Source organism: Amia ocellicauda, chromosome 17 (assembly GCF_036373705.1).
Source record: "Amia ocellicauda isolate fAmiCal2 chromosome 17, fAmiCal2.hap1, whole genome shotgun sequence".
In the NCBI taxonomy this organism is placed as follows: Eukaryota; Metazoa; Chordata; class Actinopteri; order Amiiformes; family Amiidae; genus Amia; species Amia ocellicauda.
In genome coordinates this window covers 9,378,920-9,406,328 of record NC_089866.1, presented here as the reverse complement: position 1 = coordinate 9,406,328, position 27,409 = coordinate 9,378,920, and the positions used below count along the sequence as shown (strand labels likewise).

Below are 27,409 nucleotides of genomic sequence, written 5' to 3'. Positions count from 1 at the left end.
TTAGTTTATATTCCTTTATTATATTTGCAGAAACAGAAAAATGTCAAGAATACAGAGCTGTCTTATAGCAATCATTTGGATCACCCTTCTTTGCTTTAGATTCTGAGACAGCTGTGCAGTTTGGCATGTAAATTAGTTCAGTTGGCTTTTACATATCAGTCTGTAACATTTTAGTTCTCCTTTTAAAGACGATCCTAACAGAATCCCATTTGTGCACCGTAATCAAATAATGGAACCCAAAACTACATCAGCAAAAGCCATGTTTTATTAATTTGTTTATTTTTTTAAATGAAAAGTTAACAATGCATTAACATACTGTATGGCAATTAGGCATGAGTATTATAAGGAAAAGATATATATATATATATATATATATATATATAAACACTTTACAAATAAAAGATAAGAAATTGATACAATGTAAAATCACATTGATTCTATGCACAAACAGTACCTAAAAAGGTTTTCCACTTCTTCAAAAGTCTTCCTTCTCATTGTCAATACATACTGCATAAATGTACAATACCTTGAGTACATTTGTAGTAACTGAAAAACATCCCCAATTCATTTTTCTTCCCATAAGCTAAGGCATCTGCAGCAGCAAACAGGATTCTAGTTATTCCACGGCAAACTAGCTGTCCCTAAAATCCTGTTGTGTCATTCCCTGTACGTGTTGAATCACATCTTAGAGCCAGAAGTGGACAGGCCGCACAGAGTTTGTATTCAACAGCGTTTTTACACCTTCTCTCTTTAAAACCAAGAGTCTGACCCACATCGACAAGCATATTCCACAGCTCAATGCAAGCTGCATGTGGTTGGCCATAGCTGGACTGAATACAGGAGATGTTCAGAAGCCAGGAGCCTGAGCTCCAGTGCTGAGAGGGTAATACAAGACTGCATTGCATTTCCAGACTGAGCAGGTTTGTGCCATTTGCGAGGCATCTTTGATGGGACACACACTCAGCCTTCGGAAACGCTCCATCTCCATACACCTCACCTGGGGTCCAGCACCATGGAATAACTACACTGTAATTGGAGGGGGTGGGGGTTCCAGGCCAATATTTTATGTTGAGAGCAAGAACAAGGCACAGAGTACATTAGCTGTGTTGCAATGAAACAATCAAGTGGAAAATAATTATACAAAATCTGAAAATCCTAATAAGAGGTGCCAATTATTACAAACAATACCCCCCCACCCACCCACTCCCCCATCTCTTCATAGAAGTTAAATAAAAAGACAATGGTAGAGAAAAAATGCATCAGCACATACGCACTTCTAAACACAAAGCAGCCATGTTGGAAATCTCACAGCCTGTTTCAAAGCACGTATGGACTGGTGGCAAATCGTAGCTTCTGGTTTTTAAATCCCCTTTTCAAAAAAACGTACTTGTGGCATAGCTACAATGTTGAGATTTAGGCTGTGGAGTTGACTGTGACGGAAACTGCAGAAAGGTCTTTATATACTGTACACAGGAAGCATGAATGAAAGCATGTGGGGGGGGGGCTTTTAAAACGTCATGCCTGGTTATAAAAGTTGTATGTAACACAATCCTGCTGTTGAATATCTGATGCCGGCTGCAGCGGCTTCAATTAGGCCTGCTTTGTAATCAAATATTTTGCCTGCTCGGCTTTGTTGATAAAAGCACGACCCTCTCCATGACAGGGAAGCAACTTTGCTGTGTTTTCCAGACAACAAGCAAACAAGCTCGGCCTCTCAATCGAGCTCCATCACTGAACATCCTCAGCCAGTCCGACTCCAGGACTGATCAAAGCACCTAGCAGCTCCTTTTGATGTGGAAACAGACACTGACATTTCCATCAGCTCGCTGAGAGCCAGTATATATATCTGGAGAAAGCTTTTCACTGGGCTCTTCACAGCAGAGAGGTTAAAAAGTCCCTGTGCCTCCTATCCTACAGTTCAAACACCACCAAGTTACTGGGGGTGGACAACATAAATCCTGTTCTGTACTCCTTAACAGTAAAATACTTTTAAAAAGTATATACGTCTGATGTTCTCCCTCTGCTAGGGAAGCCAATAATAAATCAATGCCGGTTTCTCTCTCTCTCACTTCAGTATGCAATTATGCCCCTAGCCAACTGCTACCAAAAGCAAATCAAAGCAGCAAGAAATAAAAGATCTACAGCTCTAAGGATGCACATGCCAAATCTAATTTACAGATATACGATGCCGTTAAGAAGCATTTTCTAAGCACAGCACCGACAGAAGGCATATTAAAAGCAATACCAAAAGAAAACATCGAAAGGCAAATAACATAGTCATAATAGATTGATAAATAACACATCGCTGAACATCTACAGAGTGTACAGTTCTACATTAAAAACATGCTCTTGCAGTAATTAGCCTAGACCTCCAGGTAAATCATTGACTTATCTTTACAAAAGCAGCACACAGACGGGGGAAGCAGGGAGAAAACTTTTGTTTTCTAAGGCTCAAAGGACAATAACCAGCTTCACACGCAATATTTTCTGGCAACATGCTTTGGAATAGGGGCAGGGCGAGCATAAGGCCACATGACCACCCACGTAGCCTGGAGTAGCTAAAGGATGTCAACTCAAAAAGACACAAGTGATCTGGTAAATGTCATGAGCCCTGTATCTGATCCCAGTCAGGGTTATGGAAAGTGGATCCCAAAGACCTGAACTGATCCCAGCGTGACCGTGAGCCTGTGGCGTTGAGGGATGTCTCATCACCATCCCAGGTACAATAACAACTGTACCATCTGGCCCGTCCTCACTGGTGAAATGGTGAGATCTACTTCATTAAAACGGCAGTCATCTAATGAATATATAAAACATCTATTAACATAAGTTTTTGGGATAGATTTCAAAACTTCTATACTGGTCCACCAGCTGGCAAAGAAAGGACAACCTTACTTGCATTTTTCATGCAGAAAAAGACAGACTCACACCTCTCACACCATTTCTAGCAGAAAAATAATTACATTTCCCTGTGTGCACTGAAGGGAGAGTAAATATGTACGCAGAAAGAGGATGCAGATACTCTTTATACAGACAAACAGCGAATAAGTGAAGGCAGAACCTAATGCAGTATTATTCTCAGTATTTAACCTACTCTTCCTCTACATTTCAGTCGTACAGAGAAGGGCTGAAGCAGACAGACACAGCCCAGGTACTGTGCACCAGTTTAAGGTGACGCCCCCCCGAGTTAAGTCTTAATGCCAAGGTCTTCTAAGTCTACTACAGTTCAAAACTATATGAATTCCTCCTTTGTGGTATCTTCTTGCAGCTTGAGAATACAGAAGCACAAAACAACTAGCAGCCAGGTAATATCATTGTCTTCAAAAGGCACATGTACCTATATGCAAGAGGATATGGAAACAGAACCAAAGACTGCCCAGCTAGCCATTGTCAAGGTAGGAAAATAGTAGTGTAGTGTGAAGATGAACACACTGCTTTCTGATTTGTCCCCTTCACCAGGGGCCTACATTTTAAAATACATTAGAAGTGTGATATAGATTAATTTCTGCTTGTTGTACTCACTCAACCACCCAGCAGAGCCTTACGTATAGCAAAGCTGTCAGGAATACAAGAAATCTTAGGTGTAGTGGGCCGATATCCTGAGACTGGGGCATGATAATAGCAGACAGGTGGGCAGTGTACACTGGTCACTTAAAGCACTATTCATTGAGAGCATTTCATCTCTGCATCAGAGAGCGTGAAAAACATTTGAGCACACAACCTGGTACCCAATATAAAGTCTTTGAAATGTGACGATCCTTCCAGAGCGTAGGAAAACACAAATACAGTGCTTATGAAAAGTGAGCTGGAACAGTACTTTCAGCGAAATGCTTTACATCAATGTACGAGAGGCAGCACACTACAAACAGTCACACGTGTATTGTACAGGTATGGTCATAGGCTACAAGAGCCACTATCTCATGTAAAAAGTTAATAGAATTATGTTTTTTTATTTTTAAATGGTTTACAAAATGATCAGCTGTGTAGATGGTATTCCAAAATCCTGAAGCAGGTCGAACAGTAAAATGAGTCGCTGCGCCTTCTCTGCACAGCTGTAATACAGTGCTGGATCATCTTCTCGACTGTTAAATAAAGAATGCTGGTTTTTACGTATCCTTGCTGTAGAAGCCGCCCTTTTCTATTCACAGACGGGTATTGATCGACCGAGGATCAAGGTGACGATGACAACAAGAAACAGGATATGAAAAAGTTCATATTAGAAAGAAAAAAAGGAAGGAGAAATGAAACATGACAGATATAATTAATCAGGACGACGGATGTTGTGTTTCACCATCTGAAATTATTAGCGATATGTAGTACAAAGGTGTTCACAGTTTTCTGCCTGTACCATTGAGGAGGTCAGCTTGAGGTGACTATACAGAAGATGTAGATTTCCCACTTTGGTGATGTTTAGATTAATAGCTGTAGATCAAGAAGCGAGACTTGGGAATCATTTTCCGATTCTTAAAGCAACCATATCACTCTCCTATTCCAGACAAGGAATATGCCACCGTATTCTCTCCCAGAAAATCACCTCCTGTGTGTGCGTACAGATCGTATCACACATATTACTAACTTTAAGGGCATTGTTGTGACTTTTACTGAACAGTTGCCCCTGGATAGTATTAAAGCACTAAATATGGGAGTGCAGCATTTATCTATCTCCATTTATCATCAACAACACAAGGGGATTACCTCACTAATGATTATGACATTCCATAGACACACCTGCAGGAAGTGGTGCGTTGAGATGCTGTGTAATGAAGGCAATGGCAGTGTGGGGAGGGGTCTGAACCGCGCCCCACTGTCTGGCGTTGTGTGTTGAGTCTCCGTCAGAAACATGGGCTGCTGTACAGGGGGTGGGTTTCAGCAAGCGCTACCTGTTGAAGGTCTAGGAAAGGGAGGGGAGGAGTGGAAAGGAGAAGAGAGTCCAGCCCGTGGAGCTGTACTGCTACTCAATGAGCAGGCCACTCCAGGGGCTGAGCTGAGACTTGGGGAAGGTGCCATCCATCTGGGAAGCAGGGTTTGTTGTCAATTACAGTCACGATGAGCCATACCGACCCAAGTAATGCCATTCCCCAGGTGAAAACAGGTTTTCGACTTCTTCAAAACCACCGCTTAAAGCAGCTGTGGGAAGGATGAAGCAGTCTCCCAACGAGGGTTATTTTCTGCAACCTTGTCTGAACTGAGCACCTTCTAATTATAGGAAAAGCTCCAATTGACCACAATCCCTGATGTACTGGCTGGCCCATGGAGAGGAGGTCAGGGGCTGGAAGAGGGGAGGGGGTTATACTTTGTCAGAGGAGAAGAGGGTGGAGGGGACGGGCAGTTTTCGAAGAAGCAGGTCAGGGCTGGGTGTGGCTGGGCTGAGCTGGGCTGGGCTGGCATTACGGAGTGAGCTGCTCGTCCTCCAGGTGCAGGCTGCTCGGGGGGTAGAGGAGGGGCTGGCTCGAGCTGTTGGTGCTCTGGCTCTTGAGGCTCTCCGTGGACTCGGATGAGCCTGTTGACAGGAGAGAGCGAGACACCGTGAGGGGGCAGCGGTCAACTGCAGCCATCGTAGCAGGGCTGGCAGGACACTTACCAAGGCTGGCTGCAGGGGGTCAGTCCAAGAATGGACCAGAGAGAGAGAAACTGCCCTCACTGACAGTATCGCTTTCCTCAGTCTTTCACTCTGCTGCCAGCACAGTGTCTGGGCAAAAGCAGCATTTTAACTCCCACCCGTTGCTTCACAGAGGGTCTAATTTGGCTGCAACTTAGATGCCATCTGCTATTGATAACACAATCGTATGGTTTATAACTTTACTTAATACAATTATTAAAAAAAAAAAAAAAGTCTACTGCCGATTGAGCATTTCCATACTGCATAGATCGGCAGGTGAGGTCATGGGCCACTTCCTATTAACGTCACATCACAGTCTGATCAAGAGGGTGTGGCTTGAGTTTCCTCTTTTGCTGAAGTTGTACAACAAGAAACAGACGCCAGCCAGGAAAAACAAAATCACACAAACACACAAGGCGGCCTTCTGCTGCTGCATGATCCGGCAGAGTGCCAGTCCTGGGGGCGCTCAGGCCAGGGAGGGAGGCCTTGCCAGAGCCTTGGCCATCCCAGCCTGGTCTAAGCACACAAGAGGGACACAGCACAGACACCACAGAGGGAGACAGGAAAGCCAACGTACCAGTTACTCCTCAATACCAATAGAGCAGGAATCGGGACCTAGGGCTGCCCAGAGGAAAGGAGAGGCCAGGCAAGAAGGGGAAGGGGGACAGGCAAGGGAGGGAGACAGGGTTAGAAAACAAAGAACAATGGCACACTGGTTAGAAGTGAGTCCCAGTGACTGAAAGCAAGTGAGAAACAAGGTTAAGAAGAAAAACATACAAATGTATAATCTTCCGACTACCTGCTTTAACCCCCATTCCGATATTTTTTTTCATTTCATTTGTTTACCATGCCCAGACTAGCAATGGGTTTCATTCATGTGCTGAGCTGAAAGAGTGAGTGACCCAATCCTTACATGAGCTAAACACAGTTAGTGAAAGCATGACGAATCTTAGGCAACCATGAAATTAAGCTGCTTTGCGAAATCTTAACAGTGAAGTCAATCAAGAAACAAAGAGTTGTTAAGAGAATGGTATTTCTGACAGCATCAATAAAAATGAAATATCCTGGTGCCATTACACTGCACTACACTTTCTTCTGTGACTGAACTGAGCCAGCAATTGTACATCTCTATGCTCCATCTTTCAAAAGAGATGTAAAACTGGGGCTGTGTTTGAAATGGCTCGACAGCAGCAGATGCCAGTGTTGATACATGTGTAGTTTGCCTAGTCTCTGTCAACTGCTTGGGATAAGTAAGAGCCTTTGCTTTAATGAGTCGATGATTAAATATTTTTGGGAAATCCTTAACACAAAAGACAACTTCAAGTAAGAAGACCATGCCTGCATGGTGGTTAAAAGGGGAGGAAAAAAATTATATATATAGTACTGTGCAAAAGTTTTAGGTAGTTGCTGTAAAGTAAGAATGCTTTCAAAAATAGACATTTTCATAGATTATATTCATCAATTAACTAAATGCAAAGTGAGTGAACAGAAGAAAAATCAAAGTCAAAAATCAATATTTGGTGTGACCACCCTTTGCCTTCAAAACAGCATCAATTCTTCTAGGTACACTTGCACAAAGTCAGGGCTTTTGTAGGCATATAGTCAGGTGTATGATTAAACAATTATACCAAACAGATGCTAATGATCATCAAGTCAATATGTAGGGTGAAACACAATCATTAACTGAAACAGAAACAGCTGTGTAGGAGGAATAAAACTGGGTGAGGAACAGCCAAACTCAGCTAACAAGGTGAGGTTGCTGAAGGCAGTTTATTGTCAAAAGTCATACACCATGGCAAGACTGAGCACAGCAACAAGACACAAGGTAGTTATACTGCATCAGCAAGGTCTCTCCCAGGCAGACATTTCAAGGCAGACAGGGGTTTCCAAATTTGAAATATTTGGCTGTAGCAGAAGGCAGTTTGTTTGCCGAAGGGCTGGAGAGCGTTACACGAATGAGTGTCTGCAGGCAACAGTGAAGCATGGTGGAGGTTCCTTGCAAGTTTGGGGCAGCATTTCTGCAAATGGAGTTGGGGATTTGGTCTGAATTAATGGTCTCCTTAATGCTGAGAAGTACAGGCAGATTCTTATCCATCATGCAACACCATCAGGGAGGCATCTGATTGGCCCCAAATTTATTCTGCAGCATGACAACGACCCCAAACATACAGCAAACGTCATTAAGAACTATCTTCAGCGTAAAGAAGAACAAGGAGTCCTGGAAGTGATGGTATGGCCCCCACAGAGCCCTGATCTCAACATCATTGAGTCGGTCTGGGATTACATGAAGAGAGAAGCAACTGAGGCTGCCTAAATCCACAGAAGAACTGTGGTTAGTTCTCCAGGATTTTTGGGCCAACCTACCTGCCGAGTTCCACAAAAACTTCTGTTCACTCACTTTGCATTTAGTTAATCGACAAATATAATCTAATAACATGTCTATTTTGAAAGCATTCTTACTTTACAGCATTTTTTCACACCTGCCTAAAACTTTTGAACAGTACTGTATATCTCATCACCATCAGCCAATATCGACTGTTTCCACTTGCATAGATCTACAGCTTCTCTTTTTCAGGTCATGCCTGCAAAGTTTATGATTTCATCTTCCCATCGTTTATATGGTCGTTTTCTAGGTCTTTTTTCATCTCTTGGAATCCATTCGAAAGTTTCCTTTGTCCATCTTTGATCTGTTCTTCTTGCAGTGTGTCCGGCCCATTGCCATTTTACATTGTGACAATTGAAAGAGTGAAATTCTCATTTGTTCTCAGATCCATTTATTTATTTTTCCATCTCTTGTTATTGCAAGCATACATCTTTCCATGCTCCTTTGTGTCATCCTCAGTTTCTGTATCATTTTTGCATTAAGTGACCTGGTTTCACAGCCATAAGTAAGCACTGGCAGTATTCATTGATCAAATACCTTTCTCTTTGGGCAAATGGGCAGATTTCCTTTCAACCACATGTTGTTACTTCCGAATGCACTCCATCTCATTGTCAATCTTCTTTTGATTTCTTCCATTATATTTTAGTCTGCATTGATTTGTTGTACATGATAGACATTGAGATTTGATTTCTTAGAGTATCCACTGATCTACTTAAATTTTCTTAGATGTAACAAAGCCGTAAATATAGTACGTATATATGTGTGTATATACACTCACCTAAAGGATTATTAGGAACACCTGTTCAATTTCTCATTAATGCAATTATCTAATCGACCAATCACATGGCAGTTGCTTCAATGCATTTAGGGGTGTGGTCCTGGTCAAGACAATCTCCTGAACTCCAAACTGAATGTCTGAATGGGAAAGAAAGGTGATTTAAGCAATTTTGAGCGTGGCATGGTTGTTGGTGCCAGACGGGCCGGTCTGAGTATTTCACAATCTGCTCAGTTACTGGGATTTTCACGCACAACCATTTCTAGGGTTTACAAAGAATGGTGTGAAAAGGGAAAAACATCCAGTATGCGGCAGTCCTGTGGGCGAAAATGCCTTGTTGATGCTAGAGGTCAGAGGAGAATGGGCCGACTGATTCAAGCTGATAGAAGAGCAACTTTGACTGAAATAACCACTCGTTACAACCGAGGTATGCAGCAAAGCATTTGTGAAGCCACAACACGTACAACCTTGAGGCGGATGGGCTACAACAGCAGAAGACCCCACCGGGTACCACTCATCTCCACTACAAATAGGAAAAAGAGGCTACAATTTGCACAAGCTCACCAAAATTGGACAGTTGAAGACTGGAAAAATGTTGCCTGGTCTGATGAGTCTCGATTTCTGTTGAGACATTCAGATGGTAGAGTCAGAATTTGGCGTAAACAGAATGAGAACATGGATCCATCATGCCTTGTTACCACTGTGCAGGCTGGTGGTGGTGGTGTAATGGTGTGGGGGATGTTTTCTTGGCACACTTTAGGCCCCTTAGTGCCAATTGGGCATCGTTTAAATGCCACGGCCTACCTGAGCATTGTTTCTGACCATGTCCATCCCTTTATGACCACCATGTTCCCATCCTCTGATGGCTACTTCCAGCAGGATAATGCACCATGTCACAAAGGTCGAATCATTTCAAATTGGTTTCTTGAACATGACAATGAGTTCACTGTACTAAACTGGTCCCCACAGTCACCAGATCTCAACCCAATAGAGCATCTTTGGGATGTGGTGGAACGGGAGCTTCGTGCCCTGGATGTGCATCCCACAAATCTCCATCAACTGCAAGATGCTATCCTATCAATATGGGCCAACATTTCTAAAGAATGCTTTCAGCACCTTGTTAAATCAATGCCACGTAGAATTAAGGCAGCTCTGAAGGCGAAAGGGGGTCAAACACAGTATTAGTATGGTGTTCCTAATAATCCTTTAGGTGAGTGTGTGTATATATAGACACTCACACGCACGCACACACGCATACATGTATTCGTTTTGTGAATATACATATGAATAATACTACTGATCATAGCAAGTCATCATTTTGTATCTGCAGCAATATGCGATCTATGGCGGTGGATGTAGTACAGTGACCGGCCCTCTGGCCAGCGCTCGGACCTCACCTGGCAGGGACAGCTCCAGCGGGGAGTCGCTCTCAGCCTTTGTCAGGCTGCTGCGCTCGCTGCTGCAGTCCTGCAGGATCTCCCCCACGGAGCGCGGCCGCTCGTCTGGAAGGCCCACAGAGACAGGAGTTCAGAAGTCAGCTGACGCGTGAAGAGTTTTCATCAATTGCCTATTGCGTATACACCTGAACTTTAATTAGAAGAATCACCTCAGCCAATATCTTTGAGTGATTGGTTGTAAAAAAAAAAAAAAAAAAAAAAAAAATTTAATCGAGGAGTAAAGCACCAGTGTTCAACAATGTAATACAGAAACAGAGCCACATCGGTTCCCACAGCCGGGTTACCCCTCTCCCTCTAGCTGGACACTCCTCTCCTATATTCATAGAACTGACATAAAATACACTTCAAAATAAATGATCAAATCCTCGCCAAGTGAACGAGTATGAAGGTGGTGTTGGTACGAACAGACCACCTACAATCTGACACAGTGAAATGCGTGGCGAGATAGACTGCATTTCATTGTGCCACGATTATGTTGCAGAAAGGGATTTTGTTTGCATTAGACCTTTGACATTGAAATGTAGAGATGTGTTTTCTTCCCAGTGCTGCAACACAGTCCTTATGTTTTAAATGACTATACAAGCCAGCCGTGGAGATACTCTTTGCATTGGATTAGTATGCATGGGACAGATTTGTGTTTGAACAGCTTGCCACGTTGGCCCCACTTCCATTCTCACCTTCATCAGGGGTGACGGACTCTGGAGCCTCCCCAGCCGGAGTGGTCTGTAGAGGAATGGAAGGGAAGGAGAGACCCTTAACACAGTGAATTAGCAGCAGTCTTCACATAAGACAGCAATTTGAACAATATCCAGACTCACAGGTGACATATCCTGCAATCCTGATTACAGCCCATTGTACTCAGAGCTGAATTTAACTTTCAAAAAAAGCTTTTATAATGAAATGACAATAGTTCAGTAGAAAAGAAACGGGTGATGGATTCATATCTTCAGCACAGTCCACACGATTTGCCCGGCGGCAGGCTCACCTCGGCGGACGTGGGGCTGCTAGAGAGGAGAGCGTGGGGCTGGGCATCGGACACCTCGGACAGCTTCTCCTCGTCTTCCTCCTGGATGGGGGACGAGGGGGAGCGCAGGGGTCTGTGGGGGGGCAGAGTCACAGGCTCAGATTGCTACTGTTTAAACACCATTACAAGCAGGCCTCACACAGGGAGGGATTAAAAATTAGAGCAGAATAAAGTAAACACCTGTAATAAAGCAATCTTCTGTGAACTCCTGATATTAAATTAAATTATCATTTGGACACGGATACCATGTTTTAAAAAGGTTTGATCTAAAAGGATCAGGAGCATTTCGCTACACTGAACAATTCTTCCCCAGGGCTCAGTCAGTCGCAATGATGGTATATTAAGCTGAGCAGATCTGTTTCCTTCACTAGCTCATATGATCTGCAAATCGCAGGACAACAGCGTCAAGCAGCTCGATCACAGGGAAAAGCCGACGCCTTGCGTGGCCGTGGAGACGCACAGTGTGACCTCCAGCCACATCTTGCACTCCTCCACACATAGATGGAAAGCACACACACTGCCAGGGCTTCCTGGACGCTCCCGGTGGGAACGGAAGGGCATGGGCCAATACTTAATCTGCACAGTCACAGGAAGGTGAAATAAATCTATAGTATGAAGTGATAATAAAATGAGCACGGCGCAGTCTGGACTGGGGATCTTTCTCCAGGACCTCAGCAAGGTCATTGCTATGAAATCCGGCTCGGCTTTTGATACAGTCGAAATGTGCTGTGCAAGGAAAATAACTTTCCTGCAGTGCCTTGGACCTGGGTCGCTGATTTCTGCTAAAAAACACATTATACTACATTGTAATGCAAAGATCAGGTACAGGAGGAGAGGAGGGGGAAAAATTTAATAAAAAGACGGCATTTCTTATCTTAGATACATTACATCAGAAGTGATTATATTTACCTACTTAAAGTTCATGAAGTATTGGGTGCCATGTACATTGCACTGTCTTTTCATAGCAGATGAACCAAGAGTTCATAGGTTTGCAATTGGACGCTGGGGTGGCACGTTTCCCCCCGTCCACCCCCAGCCTTGCGCCGTGCTCACCTGTCTGGGGACTTGCTGGCCTTGCTCTTCTGCAGGCCGCTGTCTCCAGAGCGCTCCACTGAGCCCAGTTGGCGGCCTGTCAGAGGCAGGGAGTCACCAAGGCCCCCTGAGAAATTGATTTCATCATACAGGGGCGCAGAGGGGATCCCAGGGGACACTGAGCGCAGGCCATTCAGAGCCTCCAGCAGGGAGATGGGCTCGAAACCGGGAGGGATGTTGTCCGAGTTCTGGAGTAGCAAAGATAAAATGAGACAAAATGTTAGTAAATAAATATGTACATACATATCCAATAAATTGCACTCATCCCATGTTCTCTGCAATGCACTCACAAAATGATGACAAACCCACACCCACTGCAGATTAGTGCACAGAGACTCCACTGGGATGTCAGCCAGTTCTATTTAAAGACAGGAAACAGTGATTTTCTGTAGGTTTCCAGCCTGCTTCCACCAAACTCACAAAAAAACAGCCGGCACAGGCCTTGAAATCAAATTGGATATCCTTTCCTCAACTTCCCCCTTTTGCAGTTTATGAAAATTAGCACAATTTCAAGAAAAATAATGTTTCTCTCAGTGGAACCCAAACAAATAAACCTGGTTATCAAGTGAATGGTTTTGTTTTGTTCCTTCGCTTGCTTTCTTGTGTGCTGAGCTCTTGGAGGCACTCTAAAGAAAATCTCTCCGAATCCCACTGTCAGATCTTCTCATTATCATTTCAAATATGCAGCCCATCTTCTCCCTTTGTGGAGGTGTGTCATTTTAAACCGCTCCTCTCATCTTCTCCAACTTATTCATCAAATCGGTCTGCTCTGTTTTCTTAAATTAAATTCATTCAATCGTTCATTTATCAATGCCTGTACTCCCATAGTGTTGGGAAGCAGAGTTACATTACTTGGATCACTGAATAACTAATAATAAAAAAAAACAATACAAAAAAAAACTCAGTACTTGATACATTACACACACATCTATCGACATAATCAGACACACAACAGTTCAGAGTCCCTGAAGCAGCGAGAAGCACAAAAACAATCCCCCGGGTACAGATTCACACAAGAGGACAAGCTGGCGTGTAACGGTGAAGGGCCACATACCGAGTGCTCGTCATGGTCCATGGTCTGTGCTAGGACTGGGCTGAAGGACACCGGGGAGAGCGCGCCGGGCTTCTTCCTGACAGCGCGGATCTGAAGCAGAGCTCTGAAAGCTGGGGGAGTCGGTGGGGTTGGGAGAGAAAGTTGCCGTTTGTAATGAAACACGCAAGTCTCTCAAGATCAATCCATAACTTCAACAACAATCTCATTACCTATAAACGCATAAATAATTTAAAAAACGGTGCAAATTACCATGACTTCCAATGCCATGCCCCCACTGTTTTTAAATGCCTGGCAAAGACATCTCCAAACACACAGAGGCAGGCCGTTAAACGTCTGCGCATCTGTAGCCCAGTAACACCACAGTGCTGACAGATTCACGCAGACTTTTCTTTTGTCATTGGTACACCTTGTGTATTTATAAACTCTGAGCTATTTTAGTCAGCGTTTCGTTTTGTTCTTTTTTTTTTTTGTCTTCCTCAAATAAAATCAGCACGACCTCAATCTTGCTGTACAAAACCTATTTACAGGCTCTGCAGGGAATTCTGTATCTGAGGCAGGAAAGACAAAAGCACTGTGGACTGAGGAAATGACAAAACCTGTGTTTATGTATAACTGCAATCATTGTGCCCTCCCTGTGAGATATACAATCCCTTCTATTAAATCCTGTATTTAGTTTGCCTTTCAGTCATGCACAAAACCCAGTGATTGCAATGCCCAGAAATATTACAAATACTAAGTGCACAGGCTAATCACACTGAATGGGTTTTAATCGTTTTAACATTTCAGTCAAATCCCCCATTTTAATCAGTTCACCATTTTCAATTGGAACAGAAGCCGCCCCTGCTTTCTCTATCCCGTGTGAACCTGACTGTATGCACACTGTCCACCAGGTGTCGCCATTTGCTGACGTTCAAGGGCTTTTACCATCTCGGGCAAGAGGAAATGTTATATCTGTACCTATTAGATCTCCCTGAAGTTCTGAACTCAAGAGCTTTAAACTGCCATAATTTTCGTGTTCAGAGCACTAGGGAAAATGAGGGCTTATTCGTGAGTAATCAGTGTTGCATTTGTAGAGTGCACTAAATTGGCTGAACTAGTAGAAAACGTAGCCACACTTTTTTTTTTTTTTTTTAACAATTGCAGGAATGGAATGAGAGGGGAAACGACATTAGAGAGACACCTGCGTGGGAACAGCACTTGAGGGGAGTGACCCAACAAAGGACGCGACTGGACAAGGATGTTCTCTAAGGGTGTGGAGGACATTTTATTCTCTCTCTCCCACCCCCCCAACCCCCTTTTGAGGGCACTTACGCAGTCTGCAGATGGGGCAGTTGTTTGCCTGGTATCGCAGGGTGTCGGCGCAGGAGTTGCAGAGACACAGGTGTCGGCAGGGCAGGATCAGTGTGTCCCGCAGGTCCGACAGGCACACCACACACTCGTTACTGTTGTCACTGTTCTCATCATCTGAGGGCTAACAATCACAGAGTACAGATGCAGTATGTCTGTCTGTCAGTCAGTCCTGAGGAGGTCAAAGTCTGGCTATGATTCGAAAAGTCTAATGACGTATAAACCACTTGAAAGGTGTGTGCTTTTGGTTAAGGAATTATAAGCACATTTTATAAGTACATTTTATGAATAACCTCTTAAGACCATTTTAATGATAACCTCTTACACCAATAAATATACAATGTGAATCATCTGTATGTAATGGATAACTTTTCATATGTAATCACTCACACAGTTGTTTATCGGTGTGGCTCGTGTGTGGGTCATTACACTCTGATAAACACGGGGGACTATAGTTTGTCATGAGGCTTCATTACTAGAACGGCCCCAGAGATACTCGAGACATGGAAAGGAAAGGTTTAGAATGATCGAACCAAGATCTTATAAACAAACAAGTTCAGTTTCAGCTGTACCTTTGTCTCCTGGTTATTTTTGTTTTCAATCCCGTAGATCTCCTGTAGCAGATAGCTGACGCGATCCACCTAGAGCAGGACACAATAAAGAGGGCCCGTGAAAAGGACGGACGAGGTGATTTGACAGCTGATTTGACTCTCTGGCAAGCACTATCAGGACAGAGCTAGGGGACATGTCCAAAGTAATGGGTGTGGCATGGGGTGTACATGTCTTTTTACTGAAACCACTAGAAAGGGCTGAGAAAATTGATTTTTTTAAATTGGAATAACTGCCAGTATAAGAAGAATTTAGTACACATACTTCTAATCTCAAATAGGTATCTGTATGTGTACAGTACAAATACATGTTCAGCTGCTGCGCATATTTTCAAATTACAACACACAAAGCCTACAAAATATATATATATGTATATGCTTTGTTTTTTTCCACCATCACCTGCTGAACCATGTACCTCCATACAGCGAGTGGCAATCGTAATTGCAATCTCAATGATTAGAACTTAGAAGCAGAAGAATCTAACCTTCTCCACAGAAAAGACTGGATTTATGGCAAGTTGCGCATTCCAGAGATGTGCCACAGCAGCCCTCTGTTTTACTCATTACCGAGTGACATATTTTTGGCATGAACCTTAAAAGATCTCTATACATAGATTTTTTTTTTTCTTTATTATTATTATTATTATTATTATTCCTGCCCCCAGGGCATTGGCAGAGGCACAGCTGGGTTGATGTTTAACTGGGGTTACACAGAGAGAACTACAGGCTAACAGAGCAAGAGAGACTTCATGGAAAATGTGGGTACAGACTGTACGGACAGTAAATTTAGAAACATGTGACAACCGGATATTTCTGTTAAGGGATACCATAACTAACTGGTCAGAGGAATGTATAAAAGATCTCACACAAGGTCTACAAATGTAGGCCTGCTTGCAAACACACACACACACAAACATACATATACATTCTCTCATTTAAAGGACTTACAATTTGTTTCTGCTTCAAAGGCTTCACTGAAAAGCTGCCATCAACATGCTGCAAATTAAGAAATGATTCAAATCATTATTTTCACATTTTTACAATCGGATTTCTTTAATAAATTATGTTGCCTGAACCAAGACTTGCAGGAGAGATTCTGAGATTGAGAGTCTCCTTGCTTGACATGTTGCTCAATGGAATGATTTAGTAGCATTTTGGAAAAGTGAATGCTTGCAAACGGGTGAAATACAATATGCAAACCAGTACAGCAGTCCTCTGGAGCCAAAACACTCGAACCCTGAAGTGCAGACATCACAGATTTAAATGTGTAAACTTCACAAGAACAGCCTTTGTTAGTGTCACTGGAGGCAGGAGTCTAAACAGTTTGTTCAAAGAGGACTGTCCTACTAGTTTGAAATACATGTTTGACCTTTAAAACATCGCAGCCAGGAGAAACTAATTGGATTGAAACTGAATTCTGTACTGTGTCAGATGACAAGACATTTACTGGAAGTCTTAAGTTCTCCAGCCAGGTCCACTCACCTTCCAAATAAAACCAAAAAGGGAACAAAACAACACTAATCAGAAAACACCCAGGCTATTTACCAGCAAGAAGTCTTCCTGATGTCACATTAGTCATTTCATTCTGGGCATAAAAACGCATTGAATGTAAAATCCTTGAATTGCTATTGTTTCTCACAAAGGTTATTACAGACAGTGTGCTAGCCGAGGTCTCCAGTGACTCTATCTCCTACAATAGCTGATTATTCAGCAAACCAAGTTACAGAGGTAATAAAAAGATAACATCTTATGCCCGCTCCCCCTTCTTCTTCTTTCTGCACATGGCTACAATGAAAATTAATATTTCCTCTGATCTCTTTAATAAACATAATTTCCGAGTGAAAACCAAAAGGATAAATGTGATTGAAAGTCTCTGTGCCCATTAGCTACAATACAGCTATGTTTCCCCCATAGCCAGTAAATGGCTTTCACAGCAGGGGAAACCACACTGCATGCCCAAAGGATTTGCAAGAACATTCATTCCTGCATTTAAAAAGGCAGGAAAAGCCTGAGACCCTTCTTATGAAAGGAGTAGACTACACAAATATGTGTACTAGGTTTCAGTACAGGGAGGTGCAAAGACCGTAAACGAGAGATGCCAAACCATTTCACCCTACCAATGATGAGTGGTTTGGAGATTGAGATCTACTGTACAAGGCAAGGCTGTTTCATTACACCATTCTAAATCAGTCTTCTTACAGCTTTACTCATGCACAGCTTTCTCATTCCCAAATCTCTCTCACACCCTGACTGGCTGCTGTTAGTCAATTACAGCAAAATCTGAGGGGTGTTTTATTTGACTTTATTTTCAGGTGCCCAGAAAAGTAGTTAAATTATTGTGTTGACACCTTGTGTTTGTCTTAAAATGTTTCGAAATCATTCCTGAGATCTCTGGATCTTCCATGGATGCCAAGCAGAAAATCAATTAGCTGTTTCAAAGCAGAAAGAGACTGATCAGTGGGGAATAAAAAAAGCATTCAGAACAGAGATTTCAGAGCTTCTGCAAATGCTAGCCATTTCTTCTGGGGGGGAGGTGTCTAAGCTTTGATGTTATCACAGGCTGGAGCATGGTCACCCCTATATTTTATAATCTGCCGCCCGTTCTTGTGAAACAGATCAGAGAACATGGTTAATGTTTTCAAGATGAATCAGGCCTTCATTCACGACAGATAATGTGGGGATCAGGAAACGGAAGATAAAGACTCGTACTTACTCTTTCAAAGGCTGCCAAAAGAACATGTGCATGTCCCATGACATCTGCAACCAGAATGAGAAGGTTATTAATTCAATTAATCTTTATATGGGTGAGAAGTTGCTAAAACTGTGTTGACTGTTGTAGGCCGCTGGAAACCAGGGCCTGATTAGGCATCTACGCTGACTTGTGAAAACCCAATCAAAATCTAATGGAGGCATGGCCAAACTCAATGAGAATATTCTGAATAAAAATGCATTTGAAAATGTAGAATCGTCCAAGCCTTCATCAACTTGTTCCATTGCTAAAACCCTTATAAAGCGTTGGGGGACAAATGCCAATTATGTCACACATCCTTGGAAACGTGCACATTTTAACTGTGGGCACACAAGGACTCAATAGGCTGTACGGATCACTTTTCCACAGCAAGCCGAGGCAACGCTGAACAGACAAACCCAACTTACCATCTCCTTCATCTACCACAGCCTGGATCACAATGGGGAACACTCCCCTGTCCAGGTCAAAGTTAAGCTGAGAAGAGAGTTAAAAGATTCCTATTAATGGAGCATTCACATCAATTACCTTGACAACAGACATGTCAAAGGCTCAAGCTGTACAGAGGAGCTGATATCACCTATAAAACATTCTTCCTCCTGAGGAAGATAGTGTCTATTGAGGAATATCAAGATGTTTAACAAGCAATAGGTACTTGTGCCTGTCATTTACTAATGATGTAGAAATCATACAAGACAGTATGGATTCCAGACCCAGTTGGCAAAGGGGATCTTCCTCTGAGTTAATTAAGATGAACTGAGTGAGGGTTCATCTTGGTCACAGACCATTACACTGTAATGTGGAAGAACTTTTCATCCCACACTCCGGAGATTGAATTCCACATGCAATCAGTTGGTAAAAGGCACGGTAATAATGATTTCACCATCATGCACAGCAGAAACAGATTCCTACATAAATATGCAAATGTTGTTCTTTGCCAGATCACATTAATAACTTGCCTTTGTCCTAACAAAACCTTAGCTTTTTTTCTTCTTCTCCTTGCTTTCTTTCTAACCCCACTGAAGAATAATCAACCATTCAAGCATCTCTTCTTTCACTCCCATCAGCCCACATGCTCTCCTCAGCTAATGCCAATTACTCTTGTATGGTGGAAAGCCGCAAACTTGAATTACCACACAAACATTGTTGTGAATATCTGAAAAGCTCAATAATGGTTTCAAGCACCATGCAGGTATCTAATCGATGTGCTTGTTGTGAAGCAGGGAGCTGTGATCCATCTCCAAGTGGCCTCGTAACAGGCTGTGCTGCAGGGCAGTATTGATCACTGTGCTTCAGACAGCGCTCAAGCGCTCTCACCCCATGTGTCCCAGAGGGATTGGCATCAGGTCAGAGCTGAACAATATGTCAGTCAAGAACTTTTCACACAGCCTGACCCTAATGCTCTGGAAAGACATGGACAATGGGAATGCAAAATAACTGCCATTGCTTTTTTTGCCTTCCCATCTTTTGCTGAAGCTGAAAAGATCTTCATAAAAACAAAAAAAACCATAAAAAACATAAAAATTACCATTGGCTACAAACTGTCAGGATTATTTCCTTATCAGAAAAGGGGGGAAAAACTTTCACGACCATAAGAGAATCCTTCGGACACTTAACTTAGGGAGTCTTGAAATATCTCACTTTAAATGGTGCTGAAATAAAAGTCCCCAATAACGTGCTTACTAAATTACTAAATAAATGGTGTGTATTTTTGAAAGCAAACTTACAGCTAGTAGGCATGTAAAGCGTTAAAACAATCATCACAGCATAACAAGAAATCAACAGAAATCCATCAAGAACAAACACAGATTGTACATCTCAACAGCTCTGAGTCACAAATGACTCAGTTTTGTAACCTAGTAAAAAGTACAGAGGGTGCATTTCGTTTGCCATTATCAGCTGCCAGACACATCCATTTTGCATGCCATGGTAAATATCTCCAGTTACATATTTGATACGGTGCCTTGCATGATGTGCAAAATAACCCAATAAGGGAAACTACAAGGAAGGCCTACTTCAATTCCAATTACCAGGAGAGCAATGAAACGGCAATAATCAGTGCTTGTATGATTGTCATCCTTGATGTTCACCAGTATCCTAAAAAACTAGGGAGTTTTTCCTGCAGTAGTTTAACAACAATAGAAGCCTAGAATTATCTGATTTTTTATTTTTTTAAATGCACTTCATTTAAAAATAAGTTTAATAAGAGTGGGAACGGAAGATGTGTTACTTATTAATCTTAATCTTCACAGTGCCTTTCTTTTGAGAGGAGATTTTATTGTTGTTATTACTGAATTACACCAGTGGGAGAGAAAAGGTGGGGCAAGCAAATGGAAAAGCTCATCACTTTAAAAAAGCAGTGAGCCGGGGAACAAGGTTAGGTAGGGAACACATCACTAATGTGGCAGCGCCTGCAGCACTGGCTGCTCACACTGGCACAGAGACACTCACCTCCTCCTCCTTCCACTCGGAGAAATCGATCTTGAAGGACGGCAGGGAGAACTGCTGGCTCACCCCTCTCTTGTAATGCACCGTTTCGGACACCATACCAGGGTTCTTGGGGTTGTACCTTCAAAACAAACAGACCGAAAAGCTGCCGTGAAGCATTTTCACCATGTTCACTCCACAAAAAGCAAAACCACTTGGTCTTTCACACACATAAGTGCAGTATCATCTCTCTCACTTGCTCCCGCTAGACAGCAAGAGCTCTACGGGGCAAGCTGTCTATTTATCAAGTTAGCATGTAAAAGTCTCAGCCGCGGGAGATGGCAAGTGTCAACCACGGCAGCTCTCAGTGGTCAGAAGGGGACTCGTGGGGTGGAAAACAGCAGCAGTGTCGAGAAAGAATCCCAAGGCAAGGTCCGATACGATAGCCACGTAATTGAAGTTGTCATTATATAACCTAGCCACAGAAGTATCACTACTATGCTCTGTGGCGCATTATTAAGATAAATGAACACAACACTTAAAAAGGAGCATTCTTCCAGCAATTTCACAGCGGGAAGTGTATTCCCAACACCGTCAATGGACATCTGAAAGGGCTCCATTATATAGGATACTAAAGAATTAAATTGCATTGGCATTTAGGCACCACCATATTTCTCTGACAATTACAAGAAGCAGACTGCTGAAGGGCTCCAGTCTCTGCTCTGTTGCTCATGTTTTTAAACAGTTAAATGTATACATTTCACAGAATAATCACTCACTGTGTGCCATTGTATTAAATCTACCGTTAACTAGAAATGTAAAAAAATAAGGCAAGCTGTACCTGTTTTCCACCCAACTCTGAACATTCACTCTGCTCTGCTTCAACTTTCGGCGTATCCATGGTGACGGGCAGTTGCTAAGGGCTCGAGATATTTTCCCTGTCTGAGTACGTGACTGTGGCAGCTCTGTGGCTTCATGTTATGCCAACATTAAGAGACTAGTGCTTTGTCTGTTTGCTATTTTGTTTTGGAGGAGTTTAAATGCCCTTTCAAAACCACATTTTAAAATGTTCTGTTTTTCCGGTTGTTTTGATTTTTCTTTCTACAAGACCATGTTATGTTATTTAACACTTTAACTGCAGCAACTCTGGGAGAAGCTTGTATAGGAAGCTGAGGACATCAGCATTAAAGCCTTCAATTATAGTCGCTAACGTACCAGTGACTAATGAAATTAAATGTTGATGTAACCAGCCAATCCCCAAAGACTGGGAATGTTGCATTAATAGTGCATGTTCTTGTAAGGGGTCCAACATGGGAGCTGAGATTACTCTTAGCTGCTGGCAAGTAACATTCAAAAGCGTGCAATATATTCATCGTGGCACACTGAACTAGGGGACAACCAGAAATCTTGGCTCGTATTTTAAAATTCCACCAGGCGTTTCATCAGTATTTGATTATTCACAGAAATTAACTTGAATGTGCAATATTTTTCCTCAGCACTTTGTCTGCCATGGGCGTGCCTTGGGTGAGAATATAGCTGCACTACAATAATCATTACACAACATTTACAAAGTCTATGATCACAAACACTAAGTTTTGAATCTGTGCTCCTTTTGCATGGCTGTCCTTCTGATGAGAGCGGTCTAATTGAGGATCTTACACGGCCATCCCATTGGAGAACTCCTCGTACGCCTGGCAGTACAGAGTTATAGCCACACGCGCGTCAGCATCGAAGGTGAACTCCACGCTGTACAGCACCCGCGGCTTCCCCCCTTCCTCTGTGGTGTTGTCAGAGTCATCCTTGTACCTACAACACAAGCAACATTCGCTTGCAGTCAGTCTTCATGGTTCATAGTCACCCTTCAAGTTTATCATTCATTTCCAGTCCAGATCTACTTTGCACTTAAAGTACTGAGAAGCATTAGTAGCAGTAATATTTTGCAGCTCTTCCCAGATTTTAATGACCTGACAATTGACATTTTGAATGCAAAACATATAATTTCTGAAGCACAACCCCTAATCCACTCCTCCAATCTAACAGAGGAATTACCCAAGGCCGGGATGGTTGCCTTTTACCTCTTTCAACAGAAGATCGGAACTGTAATGACGACCTTCTGTTTATCTGGAGACTGATCTCTGGTAGTGTCAATCTGATGCCTTGTATTTATTTTTCTTGTTTCCACAAATTAACTGTACTTCTGTGTCCTCGAGCTGCCCTCAAACAGCATGTACATCTGGCAAGAGGAATGTCATGTCGTGCCACGCCACTGGCAAAGGCAACTGAGCCGCACAATTATAAAAAAAACATTTAATACACACAGAATGAAAAGCAGTTTAATACACACAGCATTCCAGAATATTCTCAAAAACACACTGGAGCCTAGTTTGAACAGACCGTTCTGCCCTGCTGCATAATCCTGTCTCCCAGTACTGTGGTCTGGATACACAGTGCTGTCCTACCTTTTTTGGGACTCAAAGACCACTAGCCCGGTTGGTGTAAGGTGCAAGCAGAGAGGAGACAGCAGAGTAATCCTAAGACTAACGTGATAGTCACTGGAGGTTGTGAGCAGATGCTTGCAGGCTTACTGCTCACCTGACCAAGCGCAGCGAGTCCTTCCTGATGTTCACCAGACTCCTCAAGGTCTTCACAGCCTCGTGAGGTGCAGGGGTCACATATGGAAACTGTAGAAAAGCACAAACTAGTCAGGCCCTGCAGCAACACTGGTGTGCTTATTGTTATGCAATCCACACAGAAGGGGGGAAATTAATTCATTAACTGATCTAAGAAATCTACTTTTTAAATACAATTCGGTAACAGTGACCACATGCCTTGAAAAGTCTCCAGTCACTGTTCATTTGTCTGTATTCATCGTCAAGGGATAACTGCACATTGGGCTGTTTCTATGGAGAAGCCACTTTATGCAAAGAGAGCTAAAGGGCTTCCTGTAATGCTTAGAGAACTTTCTCATTCTTTTGTCATGCGCAGAAAATGGTCTTCTGAACAGATGCTATACACACCAATGAAGAATGAGGATTTCAGCTTAGGGATTCTGTGACTTACAAAGTAGTCCGTCAAAAAACTCAGACACAAGATACATCATCGAGGCTCTTGCCAGCTTAAGCAGGTCTTAGTTTAAGGGACGATGCAGGTCCCTGCCAAAACAGACACTACTGTAAACGGAGAACATGTGAAAAATACACTAAATGTGAAACTAATTACTGAAACTTTATTTTTCCCCCATCAAACATATGGGTTAGCAGTGAAGTCATTCTTAAGTCATCATTAATAAGTTACTAGTGTATGCATTTTCCAGTCTGGTCTGGTCAAGTCTGGTCTCCAGATTCATCAATAGCGAAAACTGTTTTCAAGCCTCCTCCTACCTGTACAGGCCTGTTCCCTAGGAAGTTGAGGTCCATGTTTTCCCCAAACAGATACCCTTCAGGGTGTGGAGTGTCAAACTTCTCCCCTCCCATGAAAAAATGACTGGCAAAGTAGTTCCCTGAAAATGAGAGGTTGGCCCAGTTAGAACCTCATTAGCAAAAGCTTCAAGCAGGAGGTCCTAAAGATGGGAAACTTTGAGACAGATTCAATCTCACCAGTACACAGCAAAGCATGTCAGGGGAACCATTCATGCAGGAAAATATACAAGTCCTGTTAATGCAAAGATACCAACCAAAACTGTAAAATCTGTATTTCCAAAGGGTCAGCGTGGGAAGAACCATCTGAGTTTATTCCCATGGAGGTCCATTACTTGTGTTACAATGGGGGGGGGGGGGAAGTAGACTGTTAAAACAAAGACTGATCCATTAGTGAAACTTTGAAAGACTGAGTGTTTGCATTTATGAAATAGCTTCCTTTTAATGTAGTATAGTAAATAAACAATTCTATTGAGTCTGATGAGAATATTAACTCTGAATTATTTTACCTTACCCACCTATATCAATGCTGCAGTTTAATCTCTGGGTTCCTTTGGGAAACGGTGGATGCAATTCTATTATCGATTAACAATTAGCAAACCCAATCGTCAAGATGGGATGAATTGTCTCTTCTCATAAATAAAGTCTCTTGCGGTCAACACTAAGCCGATTACAAAGGTCATCCACATATGCCATGATGATGCTACATCAAAAAAACTGGCTAATGTGTAAAAGCAGTAGAATCACCCTGAATAGGGGCCAAGCTTTGTTGCTTTGACTGAGTGCAGTTTATTCGAGATAGTCCACAATTCTTGAAGTTTCAAACAAATCCGTACTTGGACAAAACTATTGCGCACTTTCCCAGTGGAGTCACAATCTTATTACTGAGCCACCTCATTACACCATTCAAACCAGCTGCTGAGGCTTCAGTTACACTGGCATTATAATCTGGAGAACAGCACTAATAATAAGGTTCTTGCATTTTAGACCATGGGATAAAGCTGTAATGAAACACACTCAGCAGCTCTGGTTTGTGACATCATTTTTACTACCCAGACAGTTCGGCAGCTCAGGCTTCAGTCACGTACTCTTACATGTCTGCTGTGGAAGATGTCACAATGAAGCAAAAATAAAACTGGGTCCCAAAAGCTTCTTCAACCAAAAGTGTTAAAATCATGGTAGCCTGAACCTGGCTGCTTACACCTTACTAAATATCATCCAGCTGACAATCAAATGCAGGCATGGGAATGTACCATCTGCATATGTTGTGTTGTACCCAACATTACACAGAAGAATAACATTCATCATTTTATTCTGAGTCATCACATTATCCCAGCTTCCATAATTCCAAATAAGATATGGGGCATTTAAAAAAAGTTTCACTAGAATTAGTTTTGCATGGAATATTAACTCGACCAAGAACTACTTTTCCCAGAACAATACCAAGCCCAAAATATTATCTCAGTCAAAGTCAGCCAAACAGCACAATATAATGGAGGTCAGCCTAAACTTAGCAAGGTGGAAACTGCTTTGTTATGTCCCTTGTTTTCCACCCTCTACTGTCTCTACACTCTAGGATGTCTTGCAAATACTGGACAAAGCAGCTCTCCGGTCTGATGTGGAAAATTCAGACACCTAGCCCTCTGAAGCCTGTTCCTACTAGACTGAGATCATAATTAAAACATTGTTCGTCTGACGGGATTTGTTTGAATCTGTGCTCCACCAAATATTCGTATCAACCCTTCGCAATTCTATGCCCGGCCTGCCTCAGACTGCTATGGCGCGAGTCTTATTTTCCATTCTGGCACCACGCAGGAATCAGCCGCAGGTGTGCAATTCATCACACCAGCAGAAAGGTGCCATGCTGCTCCGGCACAGTCACTGAGTCCAAGGTCAAGTCCCCTGCATAGGTGCTAAATCACCTGAAGCTACAGGTGTATAGCTTTCACTGCACAGCTTCCCCGCCTCCACTGCATCAAACCACAAACACTGGTCTCCATTGCTGTAGCTCCGAGCCATTCAAGACACACTACTTTGATCAGGGCCACTTAATCAGGGCAAAAAAACTATTTACTGAAAGCACTTAATTTATTCGCCAATGATTGCATTTTTAATATTAGGTCACATAAATGGAACTCTCTCTCTGAGCGGATATTTCTCACTCACTGGGGGGGGTTACAGTCTTCTGTTGGCATTTTCTAAGAAACCTATTTTTGTTGTCACTCCATTCAGTGGGTTTCACCAGTAATGTGGCTATTCCTGTCACACCATAGATGGGTGAGATAGTCAAGGACAACATCTTCACAGGTACACCGGGATGTTTTTTCATCATTGGGATAACATTTCAAAAAACAGATTGAGAAAACATGTTTTAGTACTGATGTTGGCAAAGAAGGTTGTGCTTTAAGCTGTGCCATGCTCCATATAAAATAGCATCTTCTGCAGACTGTGACAGAGAGATGATTGTTAAGCATCTTGATGTTGGCCATTTCCAGTACAGGTACAGGTATATATAAACTAGTTATCAGAACTGCAAACACTCCATTAGAACAATGTAATAATATTATTAATATGGCATTAACATACTAGCAACTTATATGTGGGCGTGTCATAATATTGCAATTATTCATAGCTTTATAAACGTATTTATATTTCTGTTCTACAATCAATCACTGTTCTTTGCATTACAAAAGCGGACTTAAAAAGACAATACCAGTCTATATCTGTTAAAACAATGCAGGGACTGAAAACCGCCACACGTTTGTTGTGACGGGAGCTGAGTTATATCCGCACCGTGGCAAGTGACAACACCTGTCCTGGTGAGCCCGGGCAGTGTGATACAGGTTACACGAGTGCTTACCCGATTTGGGGGGATATCTGTAGGCTGAATTGGCTTGAATATCAATGTCTTCAACCCCAGCGATCCTCCGGCTGAGTATCGACCCCATCTTTCTCGCTAACCTCTAAACGTTGAGTGCCCGAAAAAATGCTGTAATGCCACTACTGACAGCCTTTTCTATTTGAAAACTCAATGAGATCCTCCAGGTTGAGGAATACAATAATAACAATGACGACGATTGCGAAAATAAATGGGCAAAAGAATCAGTCAGACATGATGGAGGATTTCTGGGTTTCTTAATGTTGTTGATGCTCGATGTTTTTCTCTCTCCAGATCTCAGGCGTTGACGGCAATCTCTTCTGCGTTACATTGATAATGTCCACAAAAATGGGGGTAAAGTCCGCAAGATGTGACGATTTAAAACCCGAAAACTGCCGAGAACATAAACAAACAGGAAAGACGGTGGCTGTTGTGTTCCGTCCCAGCAACAGGGTGTCGCGCCACATACGCGGGCAGCCAGCAGCGTCCGCGACGCGCACGGCATTGTGGGAGATGTAGTGCTGGGGGATCAATAGCCACGCTACCTTCCACATCCGCAACGTGTGCATTAAACTACAACTGTGTATTATTATCTCATATAGT

At 42.6% G+C, this 27,409-nt stretch overlaps 1 protein-coding gene across 2 annotated transcripts; it reads right to left on the bottom strand.

Annotated features, from left to right (window-relative positions):
- Positions 1–27,286, bottom strand: LOC136713085 (probable E3 ubiquitin-protein ligase MGRN1). 2 transcript variants are annotated; one of them, XM_066690000.1, is made up of 17 exons: positions 26,789–27,286; positions 23,893–24,011; positions 23,105–23,193; positions 22,172–22,318; positions 20,537–20,654; positions 18,496–18,562; positions 18,053–18,096; positions 16,288–16,335; positions 15,304–15,372; positions 14,696–14,855; positions 13,385–13,494; positions 12,292–12,518; positions 11,200–11,311; positions 10,892–10,937; positions 10,155–10,259; positions 6,177–6,220; positions 5,419–5,500 (listed from the first exon to the last, which is right to left on the bottom strand). In XM_066690000.1, the coding sequence occupies exons 1-16, from the start codon at positions 26,874–26,876 to the stop codon at positions 6,180–6,182; spliced, it is 1,590 nt and encodes a 529-aa protein (XP_066546097.1). In that variant the 5' UTR covers positions 26,877–27,286; the 3' UTR covers positions 5,419–5,500; positions 6,177–6,179. The 2 variants fall into 2 exon arrangements, with proteins under 2 accessions (XP_066546096.1, XP_066546097.1); XM_066689999.1 differs by lacking the exon at positions 6,177–6,220 and having other exon boundaries at positions 1–5,500.
- Positions 27,287–27,409: the final 123 nt, after the last annotated feature.

Excerpts from the sequence above, each read along its gene's own strand:
- LOC136713085 (XM_066689999.1), bottom strand. The coding sequence starts at position 26,876 with ATGGGGTCGATACTCAGCCGGAGGATCGCTGGGGTTGAAGACATTGAT. Across the intron at positions 10,938-11,199 it reads GCAGCCCCACGTCCGCCGAG|ACCACTCCGGCTGGGGAGGC; the intron begins GTGAGCCTGCCG and ends ATTCCTCTACAG. Across the intron at positions 10,260-10,891 it reads GTCCGTCACCCCTGATGAAG|ACGAGCGGCCGCGCTCCGTG; the intron begins GTGAGAATGGAA and ends TGGGCCTTCCAG.